This window comes from Nycticebus coucang, chromosome 1, assembly GCF_027406575.1.
Source record: "Nycticebus coucang isolate mNycCou1 chromosome 1, mNycCou1.pri, whole genome shotgun sequence".
NCBI classification, from domain to species: domain Eukaryota; kingdom Metazoa; phylum Chordata; class Mammalia; order Primates; family Lorisidae; genus Nycticebus; species Nycticebus coucang.
This window is the reverse complement of record NC_069780.1, coordinates 76,502,638-76,517,659: the sequence shown is the minus strand read 5'-3', so window position 1 is coordinate 76,517,659 and position 15,022 is coordinate 76,502,638. Positions and strand designations below refer to the sequence as shown.

Below are 15,022 nucleotides of genomic sequence, written 5' to 3'. Positions count from 1 at the left end.
CACAGATTTCTCTCAATTATAAAGAATAGAGTCTAGTTGAAAGCAGGAAGTAAGAATAAGTTTTGTCTTTTTAAAGTCTCTGTTCACAGTAAATTTAACATTAAATTTTATTGCTTTTCCTAAATATGTCTATACCAAATATACTGTATTTTTAAAATAAAATTCAGCATAATAATAATAATAATAATAAGCATAATAATATAATCTACACTTGTTTTTCAGGCCCTGGAGAGTGAATTTGTTTCCTGCCAACTCCACCAATGGATTGATCTCATTTTTGGCTATAAACAGCAAGGACCAGAGGCTGTCCGAGCCCTGAATGTGTTCTATTATCTGACCTATGAAGGAGCTGTCAATCTGAATTCAATAAATGATCCTGTGTTGAGAGAGGTAAGTTTTCTGACTGAGACAGAAACTTATAGTCAGATATTGTTAAACTAGAAAGTACTGAATATCATCTTCCTCAACCTTTCATTATAAGAAATTAAAACCAGGTATGTAAAGTGACTTAAGTAGGATATTCTTGTCAACTAGTGACCTTGCTGGAACTTGAACCTAGGACTTAAAAATGTTTGACTCAGTATAAAGTTAGAGCTTTTTCAATTTGAACCCATTGAGGTATCACTAATCGTTTATAATTTTTATTTAACTTTGGAGGCTACTTGTCTGATTTAAAATATTAGGAAAATAGTAATTCACTGAAGATATAATTATGAGCATTAATTTATGTATTTGTAATACATAAAAGAATATATAACTATGTAGAAGTAAATAGTGGGACTAAAGTTTAAAACCTTTCCTCTGTCATTAAGTTGGTGTTAGATGTATTCAGACTTGTTTTATCTTTACTTATTTTCTAAGGTAAAACATTCAAAACATAGTGTTGGCAAATACAGCATTCACCTTGCTTTTTTAGTGTTTCTAATCAAATTATACACCTTCTTAACTCTAACATACCTCATATGAAAAATTATAGACTTGAACAGACACAACCTTAATCTATACAATTTGTTTTATTTTATTTATTTATTTTTTGAGACAGAGTCTCAAGCTGTTGTCCTGGGTAGAGTGCCGTGGTGTCACAGCTCACAGCAACCTCAAACTCTTGGGCTTAAGTGATTCTCTTGCCTCAGCCTCCCAAGTAGCTGGGACTACAAGGTGCCTGCTACAATGCACGGCTATCTATCTATCTATCTGTATATATATATTTTTTCGTCGTTGTTGTTGTTGTTATAGTTTTCATTATTATTTGGCAAGCCCGGGCTGGATTTGAACCCGCCAGCTCTGGCATTATGTGGCTGGCGCCCTAGCCGCTTGAGCTACAGGCACCAAGCCAATCTATACAATTTTAGAACAGAACTATATTTAAAAAGCCAGGAACTTCAATTCATAGGAAAGTATGTATCATTTTGAATGGAATGTTATTTGTAAGGTATAGGTTTTACTATGTTTTAGTAGCACTTGATGTATTCCTTCATATTTCTACTATGACCTAACCATATTGAAAGTATAAGTACATATTTATCACCGAGCTAATATGCTCAATGAAAGTTAGTACACAAACAGAAGCAATGTGTACCAAATGTTTATCTGCCTTAAATTGTACAAGTTTTAAATTGCTGTTTTTCAGTTTTAAAAACTATACAGAGGCAGAGAATTGGGTTAGATAAATTCTTAAAGACTCTTCTACTTTTTTTAGTTCTTTGAAAATGTTCCTTTTAGGGTCATTTTATTTTATTAGAGCAATAATTGACTGCATGACACAGAACATACATAGGATTCTGTATATGGAGTTGAGTTAGAGCAACATACAAGTGGTATTGTAAAACCATACATAATTTCATTATGAAAGTAGAATAGCATAGGCCTATTTACTTTTTCTTTTATTTGTTCGGACAATATTTTATCAGTGTTACTTTTACTCTAATTTACTCTTATTAATTGCCCATAGTTCTTCAACAAATATGCCACCTGTTTTTGTTTTTTCATGTTTCCTTATAGTAATTATCCATATCTCTACACAGCTGATGTGTAACTGAATTCACACTATGGACGGGATTTTATAATAACCAGTTTTACTTAACATATCAGCGTATTTACTAGGTTGCTATATATTATCTGTATACTTTAGATTTTGAAAGTTTATAATATTCCATAGAGTTGCTATGAAAATGTACTTAACACTATTTCTCCCAACGTGGGATTCTATTTTATAAAAGACTTGTCTTTTAGTATCTCCACAATGATATAACTGGTTCTACTTTCTCTTCATTGAAGTTATGCAACATTTATATGATAAAGATAACACTCAGGCTCAGTGCCCATGACACAGTGGTTACAGCACCAGCCACATACATCAAGGGTGGCAGGTTCAAACTTGGCCCAGGCCAACTAAACAACTGCAACCAAAAAATGGCCAGGTGTTGTGGCAGGCGCCTATAGTCTCAGCTATTTGGGAGGCGGGGGCAAGAGATTTGCTTAAGCCCAAGAGTTTGAGGTTGCTATGAGCTGTGACGCCACGGCACTCTACTGAGGGCAACATAGTGAGACTCTGTCTCAAAAAATAAAAAAAAAAAAGATAGCACTCAGCCTCTATCTGTTTGTTATGGCTAGTTAGAAAGTAAAATGTTCAATCAGCTGGCCATTTCTGCTATAGTTCTCTCTATTTGGTTGGTTCTTTGTTTTCATTCTGGTCTGACTACAATCCCCATATATACACCAACAATTAGTAAATAAATTTATTGAGCATAGTATCTTCAAGGTTTATCCACATTGTAGCTTGTGGCAGAATTTCCTTCCTCTTTTAAGGTTGATTAATATTCCATTTATGTATATACCACATTTTGTTTATTCATTAATATATTGGTGGGTATTTTAGGTTGCTTCTACCTTTTGGCTATTGTGAGTAATACTACTATGAACATTGAGTGATATACAAGTGTCTATTCAAGTCTCTGCTTTTAATTCTTTTGGATATAAATCTACAAATAGATTTTCTGGATTATATGGTAATTCCATGTTTAACTTTTTCAAGAACCAACATACTTGGCTTGGCCTGTAGCTTAAGCGGCTGGTGGCACCAGCCACATACACTGGAGCTGGTGGGTTTGAATCCAGCCTGGGCCTGCCGAACAACAATGACAAGTACAACCGAAAAAAAAAAAAATATCCAGGCATTGTGGTAGGCACCTGTGGTCCCAGCTACTTGGGAGGCTGAGGCAGGAGCATTGCTTAAGCCCAGGAGTTGGAGGTTGCTGTAAGCTGTGATGCCATGGCACTCTACCCAGGGTAACAGCTTTTTGAGGCTCTGTCTCAAAAAGAAAAAAAAAAGAACCAACATACCAAATAAGTTTTTAATATTCTCATGATCATCTTTTCCAAAAGACTATGTAATACTTTTTCTGAATGTGGTGGCTCATGCCTATAATTCCAGCAGCTCCTGAGGCTATGCCAAGAGGATCTCTCGAGGCCAGAAGTTTGATACCAGGCTAGGCAACATAGCCAGACCCAGTCTCTAATAAAAAAAAAAATTAGCTGGCATGATGGTGCATCCTGTAGTCTAGCTACTCAGGAGGCTAAGGCAGGAAGATTGCTGGAACCCCAGGAGGTTAAAAGTGATAACGAGCCATGATTATGCCACTTCACTCTAACCTGGGTGAAAGAGTGGACTCTGTCTCAAAAAAAAAAAAAACTGCTTAAAAGTTTGCTTTGAATTTTTTTGACTCCCTACAACCCTGAGGAGTTAATTATTAGAAAACTAAGCCTTGGCTGGGCTCAGTGGCTCACACCTGTAATCTGAGCACTATGGGAGGCTGAGGCAGGTGGATTACTTGAGCTCAGGAGTTCAAGACCAGCCTGAGCAAGAGGAAGACCCTGTCTCTAAAAAAGAGAAATAGTCAGGAGTTGTGGCTGGTACCTGTAGTCCCAGTTACTTGGGAGGATGGAGCAAGAGAATCACGTTGAGCCCAAGAGTTTGAAGTTGCTGTGAGCCATGACATCACAGAACTCTACCAAGGGTGATAAAATAAGACTCTGCCTCAAAAAAAAAGAAAGAAAGAAAAGAAAACTAAGCCTTAACTGGATAGTTTTCTATTCATTACACACTAATTGATTTTTATATTATATAGACATATATATATAATATATATTGTATATTAGGTTTAGCATTTATTAAACATGGCCTTTGATGTTCTAAGGACGGTAGGTACTTGATATTCTTGAAATGAAAATATATTGCTTGCTTCAAGAAGGGGACTGGGAGGTTCCATGCTGTGTGACACACCTTTTGCGGGTGGGACACAATTATAAGAGGGACTTTACCTAGCAAATGCAATCAATGTAACCTGGTTGTTTGAACCCTCATTGAATCCCCATCAATAAAAAAAAGAAAAAATATATTGCTTTCTGACTTATAACTACTAATATAAATATACATGTTTATTTCTCAAAGCATGCTAAATGTTAAAACAGATATGAAAATCTTTTGTTATAGCCATTCCATATGACTTACCAGTGCTAAATCTTATGTTACAATGCAGTATGACACATAGAATAAATAAATAAATGTGGGTTTGATTCCTAGCTGTATTGTCCACTAGTTTTGTGACTTGGATCTTCTTCAGACTCTGTTTCCTTACATATAGACTTGGTATGATAATTAATATCCACCACATAGAAGATCAGATATATATAATGCATGTAAAATACATTACGTGCATTTTACTCATTCCAAGTGTAAAACTTTCACTATTGCCCTATCTACTGATTTACTCCCCACACCGATCTGCACACCACAGGCATCTAAAGAATCTTGTTCCCCTAAGGTATTTTAACATCACTATTATTAGTACATTTGTATATCCGTTTGACTTATATTAAAGCAAGTGTAAAATCACAAAAATAGTACCAGGGTAGACTCATGCCTTTCAGTATCAAAAGCAGACTACACTAATTTCTGTTCAGTAGCTATGCTATGCTTTTACTTACTTCTCTTCACTACTATACGCTTAGTTCAATCTGGACCACGTATGTCTTTGCACAGTCATACACAGAGGCCTCTATGTTGTCTACATGTACGGAATGTAATACCTATGTATTCCCCTACCCTTTGGGTAAAGCTCCATTCTTCTTGAGAAAGTTTCTAAAGTAAATGGTTAATACATATGGCATAGTAAGTGATAATAAAAAATAATTTCTCTATAAAAAGAACGCTAAACGATAGAAATAATAACCATAAGAAGAGGAAGAGTAATCAGAGAAACAGCCTGCAGCACATTAAACTTTTATGTTGTTTTTAATTTTTAGAAAACAGCTGGATTATCAATATACAACCATGTCTGCATTTACATATTTCATACACCAGAAAGATTTTTTTTCAGACAAATATGCTAATCTTTCAAAAAATATTTTGTGACCCCCAACTTAAGGATATATTCTTATCTTTAGCTGTTCATTCTCCTTTATTTCTCTCTTTGGTCCTTTTGTTTCTTTTTCTCCTACCTTTGCCACTTTTAATCTATTTTCTCAGTATTATGTATTTCCTTTTATAGACAGGGATAAATAAATAAAAGTTAGTCATTTTACAATTATTAACTGTGAATGAATTTGGTTTGGCTATTTACTTTTCTTCCTTATGAAGACTTTTTTTTTTTTTCTTTTTTGAGACAGAGTTTTAAGCTCTGTTGCCTTAGCTATAGTGCAGTGGCATCAGCATAGCTCACTGCAATCTCAAATTCCTGGGCTCAAGCAATCCTCCTGCCTTAGCCTCCCACATCACTGGGACTACAGGTTCAAGACACTGCATCCAACTAAATTTTTTCTATTTTTTTTATTGTATTATTTTTAATTTCAAATTAATATGAGTGTACAAATTTCTAGGTTATATTGTTCTCACTTTCAAGGTAAAGTTCAAGTTGTAGAAGGGAGCATGCTAAACACCCTCATACTATGCACATTAGGTAAAATCCCACCAAAGAGATGAGATCTTGCTCTTGCTCAGGCTGGTCTTAAAATTCTGACCCCAAGTGATCCTCCTGCATTAGCCTTCCAAAGTGTTAAAATTGCAAGTGTGAGCCACTGCACTTGGACTTATTAAGCCTTTTTAACACCATTTTAAAAAAAATGAACACCAAGGAAAGAGGAAATTTGCAAAAGAGAAAAATTAGTATATTTAAATTCAGGGTCAGATAAAAGTAAGAATAAATATTTTTACTATAAGAAAAACCTCTTAAAGTCCAAATTCACAAAGTAAATACACAAATTGTTTGTTTTACAAAGTAATTTTCTAAAAGATTTAACATATGTACTTCCTTATATGATATATTTAGAATATACTCTAGAACCTCCATAGTTGACCTCCACCCCTATATTGACCACCTCCTTAGGGTGACTAATTTTCACAGACTGGACATACACCACATGTACATATCAGTACAGGCCCAGTTTCTTATGTTGACCAGTTTGTTGCAGTCCCTTGAATGGTCAACTTACAGAGGTTCTACTGTATTTATAGGCATTGTTTCTATTAATAGAACAATTCTATATCCTTTTGTATTCAAAATTCACCTTTTGCAACTAAAGACCAATACTTAAGTTCACAGATAGAAGTAAATCTCAATGAAGATCAAGCTGTGGGGGGGGGGGGCGGGGGGGGATAGATAAATTCACACCCAGGCATAGTGCACACTATCTGGGTAAAGGGCACATTTATAACTTTGATTCAATTTGTACAAAAACAAAGTATGTAAACAAAACGTGTTACCCCTAATATTCTGAATTTTTAAAAAAATTTTTAAAAAGGGCGGCACCTGTGGCTCAATGAATAGGGCACTGGCCCCATATACCAGAGGTGCAGGGTTCGAACCCAGCCTTGGCCAAAACTACAAAAAAAAAAAAAAAAAATCACCTATTAATACTTACATAAATGGTACTTATTATATCTAAAAGTTGAGAGCTCATTGTGTAGTCCTTAGTATCTTAATATGAAATAGTTTGTTCATGAAGTTTAGTAGGTGAGAATTAAGGTTTTTTTGTTTGTTTGTTTGTTTGTTTTTTGGCTAGGGCCGGGTTTGAACCCACCACCTCCAGTATATGGATGGGGCCAGTGCCCTACTCCTTGAGGCACAGGCACTGCCTGAGAATTAAGTTTTAAAATATATATTTGTGTGTGTGTGTATGTGTGTGTTGTGTTTATCTGATATTCACTGGATATGGGATCACAAAGAAGGACCAGCCAACCCAGATTAAGGAACTATTAACTGCCTGAACATAATCCTTTTTCTGTGACTGGAATAAACCATGTGGTGGGTGAGCAGAACCTAAGCAGGTGGTGACAAAGAGCAGTTAGGTTGATGATATCTCTAAAGATATTTGGGATCTCTGTCCATCATGAGTCTAAGCCACCATCCTCATCTCTCCTTAGACTAACATTAGGAGACCTATTCACCTGTTTCTGTCATTACCTGTCTACAATACACTCGCCATAGAGCTATCAAAGTGATATTTTAAACCACATGTAAGATCATGTCACCCCTGTTAACTGAAGAAATAACAAGGTTTATAATTTAGAAAGGAGAGCTTTATTTCTCATAAAGCATTGCAGCCTTGAGTGGCCACTCCCAACAGTCTAAGAAGCCCTTGGTCAAAAGCAAAAAATATGTGCTACAGGCAGGGAAAATGGGCACAGGAATTTATACTGAGCAAGATGGCCAGATTTTCATGTTCTGGCTCCTTGACATTTAAATGAAGATCATCATTTCAAATAGGGCTTTCCTACATACACCCCGTCCAGTTATCTTTTCCAGGCTAGTTATCTTTTTTATTGTCTAATTTCCTTTGTGTAACGATAACAAAATATCACAGACTAGGTAATTTATAAATAGTAGAAATTGATTTCTCACAATTCAAGGGTCTGGAAGTCCAAGATCAAGTTGCCATAGCTTCAGTGTCTGGGGAGGGCCTAGTGCCCACTCCCATGATGGTGCCTTGTGGCTATGTTCTCTGGAGAGGATAACTGCCGTGTGCTCACATCGCAGCGGGTGCAAGGGAAAAAAAAGGCCTAAGTTAGTTCCCTTTAGTTTAGCAACCCTTTATAGCTCATATCCATTCATAAGAGTGGTCTCGCTCAGGCTAGTTTGGAACCCCTGAGCTCAGGCAATCTGCCCACCTCGGCTCCCAAGTGCTAGGATTATAGGTGTGGGCCACCGCACCCGTCCCCACCTATTTACATTTTAAAGTAAAAGAAATTCCAAATGAATTACACCTATTTGTTTGGAATAAAGATTATATCAATAAAAAAAAATGACACTATGGAACTTATATGATAACATAGGTGAGTAGTTTTACAGTCTTGTAATGGAGAAGACTTTTGTAAGCATCTGAGGCTTTTATTAAGGAAATTTATTAAGGAAAGTGATATGTTTGATGACATGAAAACAGAAGTTTCTGTACATGCAAAAAAACAACAAATAACAAATTATACAGACAAATAATTCACAGGAGATGAAATATAAACCACATTTGAAAATGAGTTCATCCTTGTTAATAAGGACATTCAATAGCATTTTTGTCTGTTAGATTATCGAAGATTAAAAATCATAAAAATTTCTAATATTGGTGAGAGTATGAGAAAACAGACATTGTCATGTATTTGTTGAGGATGAAAATAGGTTACATTTTTATCACAATCTGTATCAATTTTTAAAATGTTCTTGTACTATTCACTTTGAGCTTTAACTAAAAATAATATATATGAAGTAAGTGTGTAATTACACAATTGCTCATAATAGCAAAAAAAGGAGCAACATAAGTGCCCAATACTGGAGAAGTAGTTATATAAGTATTGGTAAATCCATACATAAAATAGGGTATGTCATCAAAAATACTGCTATATAGATCTATATTGCCATGGAAATATATTTTGCCATATTATGACAAATAACAGATGATGTTCTATAACATATAAAATACATGTGCATAAGGAAAAACCTGAAATTATGGACCCCAAAGTGTTTATGGCTATGATCTTTGGTTAATGAGATCATGGAATTCTTTCACTTGCCTTTTTCTATATTCTGAAATGTTTTCTGTTTAAAATTAGGAAGGAAAAGCAAACCACAAATATTTTTCCTTTTTGAGGGAAAGTAGTGACTTGGTACAATGATTTGCACGTAACTTTGACGGGGATGAAGAAATTTATAATTTCTTAACTCTTAAATAAAATTTTTTTTTTTTTTAGTGACAGGGTCTCACTGTGCTACCCAGGCTGGAGTACAGTGGCCTGATCATAGCTCACTATAACCTTGAATTCTTGGAGTTAAACAATCCTCCTTCCTCAGCTCTCCCAGCTTCTTAATTTTTTTAAATTTCAGATTAATATAAGGGTACATACAATTAGTTTACATTGTTCACATTTGTCAGGTAAAGTCCAAGTTGTAGTTGAGCCCTTCACCCAGGAAGTGTGCCATATACCCCTACATCGTATCCAATAGGTGAGAGCTTACCACACCTCCTCAGTCCTCCCCCATTCCTGAACTTAAATGTTTTCCTCTTATGTGGGCCTATAGTTGTTCATCTGCTAGTACATATGAATGTACTATGTACATATGAATATTGAGTACATTGTGTACTTGCTTTTCCATTCTTGTGATACTTTACTTAGGAGAATGTTCTTTAAATCCAGGTAAATACAAAAGATGTGACATCTCTATCTTTCTTTATAGCTGAATAGTATTCCATGGTATACATATACCACAGTTTATTTATCCATTCATGGGTTGATGTACACTTGAGTTGTTTCTACATCTTTGCAATTGCAAATGGAGTTGCTGTAAACATTTGAGTGCAAATGTCCTTATGGTAAAATGATTTTTTTCCTTCTGGATAGATACCTAGTAATGGGATTATAGGATCAAATGGATGGTCTATTTTTAGCTCTTTGATGATTCTCCATCCTTCTTTCCAAAAAGGCTGCATTAGTTTTGCATTCCCACCAACAGTGTACCAGTGTTCCTCTCTTTCTGCACCCCCACTAGCATCTGCAGCTTTGGGATTTTGTGAGATGGGCTGTTCTTGCTAGAGTTAGGTGATATCTCAGGGTGGTTTTGATTTATATTTCTCTGATGATTAGGGACAGTGAGCTTTTTTTTATGTGTTCGTTAGCCATTTTTTTGTCTTTTTGGGAAAAGGTTCTGTTCATGTCTCTTGCTCAGTGATAAATGGGGTTGTTTGCTCTTTTCTTCTTGATTAGTTTGAGTTCTCTATAGATTATGGTTCTTAGGCCTTTATCAGATTTGTAATATAGAAATATCTTCTCCCATTCTGAAGGGAGAAGATTTGCTTTAGTTCTTGTGCCCTTAGTTGTACAGAAGCCTTTTGGTTGGATCATGTCCAATTCATTTATTTTTGGTGTTGTTGCATTTGCCAAGGAAGTTTTCTTCATAAATTCTTTTCCCAGGCCAATATCATCAAGAATTTTTCCTACTCGGGTGGCGCCTGTGGCTCAAGGAGTAGGGCGCCGGTCCCATATGCCGGAGGTGGCAGGTTCAAACCCAGCCCCGGCCAAAAAAAAAAAAAAAGAAGTTTTCCTACTCATAGTTCTACCTGTAAAGATCCTTCACTTCACTTTCTTCTAGAGTTTTTATCATTTCTTGTCTTAGATTTAAATCTTTTATCCAACATGAGTCGATTTTTTTTTTTTGGCCGGGGCTGGGTTTGAACCTGCCACCTCTGGCATATGGGACCGGCGCCCTACTCCTTGAGCCACAGGTGCCGCCCATGAGTCGATTTTTGTGAGGAAAAAGGTACAGATCTAGTTTCACTTCCTTTGTTGGTGTATATGAAGGCTACTGATTTGTGGACATTGATTTTATATACCGAGACATTACTATACTCTTTTTTTTTTTTTTGTAGAGACAGAGTCTCACTTTATGGCCCTCGGTAGAGTGCCATGGCATCACACAGCTCACAGCAACCTCCAACTCCTGGGCTTAAGCGATTCTCTTGCCTCAGCCTCCCGAGTAGCTGGGACTACAGGCGCCCGCCACAACGCCCAGCTATTTTTTGGTTGCAGTTCAGCCAGGGCCGGGTTTGAACCTCAGTATATGGGGTTCAGTCGGTGCCTTACCAACTGAGCCACAGGCGCCGCCTACTGTACTTCTTGATAACTTCCAGGAGTTTCATGGTTGAGTCCCTTGGGTTTTCTAAGTATAAGACCATATCAGCAGCAAAAAGTGAAAGGTTGACCTCCTCTGTCCCCATTTGAATACCCTTGAAATCCTTCTCTTGCTTGATTGCATTGGCTAAGACTTCCAGCACTACCTTGAATAGTAGTGGTAATAGTAGACATTCTTATTTGGTTACAGTACTACGTGGAAAAGCTTTCAGTTTTACTCCATTCAGTATAATGTTGGTTCTGTCATGGATGGCTTCCATCAGTTTAAGAAAAGTCCTGTCTGGGCCTATTTTTTTAAGTGTTCCTGTCAGAAAAGGATGCTGAATTTTGTCAAATGTTTCTTCTACATCTATTGAAAAAATCATATTGTCTTTGTTTCTTAACGTTTATCTCTCTGAGAAATCAGAACACCTCCAATCTCTTAATTTTTTTGGTTTGTTATTGAACCCACTGACCTATGGTAGGTTTTTTTCTATACATTTTAGTGATTTGAATTTATTTCTTTATTTTTCTTACTGTATTTGAGGGGGAACAGAAAGAACATTTCTACTGTTAGGAAAAGTATCTTAGATATATTACTGTTAATTGTAACTCTTATTATTATCTAAGAGCAAGAAGGCTTTTTGGTCTAAGATTCATGGATCTCTGTGTTCACTACTTAGTTGTATGTATATGTATTTGTATATAATTAAGAATTAAACAAAGAGCTTTAAAAACTTATTTATCAAACCAACACATTAACTGTAGAAAATTTAAATAATCCAAAAAAGTATTAAGTAGAAGAATGGAAAGCCCTCATCCTAAAATTTGGACTTTGTTAATTAATGTCAGAGTCACATGCTAACAGCAAGCTGTAACATTTCCTATTTGATGTGATTTGAGATACAGATACATATAGAGTGAGATATAAATATATATAAAGACTCTGCCACAGAACTCATTCCTGTTTACTGATGCTTGAAATTCTGCTATTAGAGATAATTTGTTTCTTTACATAATCCTTTCCAATCATTTAGCTGTCTATGAACAGAATAGGATAGTGGGTTTTAATAAAAGGTAAAGCACAAACACAAAACAGGGTCTGCAGTAACCATTACATAGGGAGTGGCAAGGCAGACCCTGGGGCGTGCCTGGAGGTTGGAAGGAGTGGAAGTTTAAAAACTCAAAAATACGCTGCAGGTAGATGCTGCTCTGGAACATCACATTTTAATGTGAACGATATCATCTATGCTTTTTCATCTTATACTTTGCCATAAGTATTCCATGTATTTCCTCTGAAAGTGTCATTTTCTCCTTTACTTTTCATAGTAATACAATATTATTTTATATTTCTGTGAGATCAGAAATTAAAGTTTTAAATTTCCTTTTGAAAATAGAATTCTATTTTTATAGATTGGATAGTGAAGAGGGGGAGAGAGGCATGATATTACTCTATTTAAAGAACTACTGTATACAATTGGTCTCATAACATGAAAGTAAAACCTGAAAATTTTCCCTAAGTTGTGTTTAGTGTCTGTGGTTGGCTTTCTGTCTTCCAAATTTATCCTTCCAAATGCTGTTTTAGTAATGCATAATCACTCTGAGAAGGTCTGTTTTCCAAAAGAAGCAGCAGCAGTGTTTAAGTTTACATGACCCCAGTTTCATGACAGCAGTAGCAAATCAGATATCTTATCCAAGGAAAAGCATTTTTGGCTTAGAATTCCATCACTCTCATGGTGGGAGTCAACAGCTCATTTTAGCTCCAACACTGCTGCAGAACATTGGCTGCAGTGAATCTTTCAGAAAGTATAAACACAATTAGTATTTATAGCATTGTTAACATTTGTAAAATAGTTGGGGGAGTGGTCTGTAAGCCTGCTTTAAGCAGGTAGGGCAGGAATCTTTGTTGTGACTGAAGGGAGATTTAAGAATAGGACAACATGATTACAGTGGTTGAGGCACTATAGTAATTAGAAGTATTAAATACAGTAAGTTAACGTTTCATGCAGCCACAATTCAAAGTGTTACAGAAATAATCCTGAAGCATCTCTGGCCAGAAGTGTGTTACACAGATGTCATATTTGATAGAGTACAGGACAGGAACTGTACAATGAAAAGGCAAATAAACAGTAAGGATTAGTTAAGTTTTAATTGAAAACCTACATGAAAAATACCATAAAATTGTGCCAGACTTTCTTTTGTATCAGAATTATAATAATCGGATAAAACTTCCCTTATTCAATTAAATGGGCATCAAAGTTGTCAGTAAAGCTAGTCCTTACATCTTGCTTGCTATTAGGCCTATTGGAGACTTATTGAGTTAGGTGTGACTAAATTATAAATCCAAAGGCATAAAACAAAGTATTAATATTTTTACGATTTTTTTTTCTTGTATCAGTTACTTAAGGAATCCTATTATTCTGATGACTTCTGCCATGAACCCCTTCCTTCTAGCATCATCTTCACTTTAAATTGGGCAAAAGAAGTATAATCTCCGATCAAGTGACCAACTTTTGTTCTCTAATTTTTAAGCAAAATATAAGCTTCTAGAAAGGTTAAAATGAAAAAGATCACATAGTCTTGAAAAAATCTACATAAAATTATGAAAAGATTTCTAAATGTTTAAAATAATAACTTTGATATCTTTTATTTCTAACAAAGATGAGGACATTTGCTTAGAATTTAGTCACTGCTTTTAGTTTTCATTATTGGTACAAAGAAGCAACTGAATTTCTATTAGTATTTGGGGTATAGTTGGGTTAAGTACAAATTTTTAAAACATAAAGTAAATTAAGCCACATTATAACAGTAAATTTATCTTACCTCTTTCTGTCCCTAACAGTGCTACATTGTTGGACAGTGTGCCATTGTCTTTTAGGCTGTAAATCCCTAATGTCAAGGAGTACGTCATCTGAACTTATTTCCACATTCTTACACAGTCAATGCTCACAAATACCATTAAGTAAATAGACTCAGTTGTTCTTACCAAATGAGTGATTGACCAAATAACAGCCTCTTTTAATGACATAGTTTAAACATATTTGTCTGGTTTTGAGAACTAATTTAACTTTCTGACTGCAAAACTTAACTCTCCTATGTTTTTTGTTTGTTTTCTTTAAGAATTTTTACTGTGTTTTCTTTACACATTTGCCTCTTAGCATTGGCTACCTCTTTGAAGACAGTCCACTTATTTTTCTAGGCAGGCTGTTTTATCTACTCATTTCCAGTAGCCAGAGATGGAGGTGTTTTGAATGAGCACATCAGTGTTCTAGACAGAGATACTGTTTGAAATTATCCATGAACACAGTGCTGCTGAACATTATTGAGTGACGTTTGTTTCTGTTGGTTGTGTCTGCTCTGACTAGCTGGTTTCTTTCAGATTGGCAGCTGGGATTATGCTGTAGTAGATGGACAGCTACAAGCACTGGAGATTGTGGTGAGGCTGGGCTGGGCCTCAATTTAATGTGCCTGGAATGTATGGGCTCAGTCACAGGCACTAATGGGAAAATCTGTGTGTATTTTCACAAATTATAATTACTTCATATCTTACCTTAGTAACTTCAATAATATTATTTGAGTAGTAACCGTAGTTTTTTCCTCCTCTCTTTTCCTTCTTCCCTGATTGATCACTGCATTCTTAATTTTGTGAAACATTTTACTTTATTTAGCAAGCTGCTCTTTCTCTTTCTCTTTGTGTATATACTCCATACCGTCATGACATGTAATGCCTTCAGTTACCTAATGCATTTGAGTCCCTCTTGGAGGAAAACATACTATTTACTTTAAAATTTTATATTTGATACTAAATCATGGTAAATTACTGCTAAAACAAGGGATCCTTGGAATCAGAAAGAAATAAGTTAGGAAGAAAGC

General features: G+C 35.6%; 2 protein-coding genes across 4 annotated transcripts in view; one reads left to right on the top strand and one right to left on the bottom strand.

Moving 5' to 3' along the window:
- The window catches only part of DCLK2 (doublecortin like kinase 2), a 289,567-nt gene that overhangs the window by 11,847 nt on the left and 262,698 nt on the right, over positions 1-15,022 (bottom strand). The window lies entirely within an intron of this gene.
- LRBA (LPS responsive beige-like anchor protein) overlaps positions 1-15,022 on the top strand; it is a 791,645-nt gene that overhangs the window by 703,732 nt on the left and 72,891 nt on the right. For all 3 annotated transcript variants that reach the window (XM_053582486.1, XM_053582498.1, XM_053582475.1), the window contains exon 48: positions 223-390. In XM_053582486.1, coding sequence (XP_053438461.1) covers positions 223-390 — 168 coding nt within the window. The remainder of the gene's footprint in view (positions 1-222; positions 391-15,022) is intronic.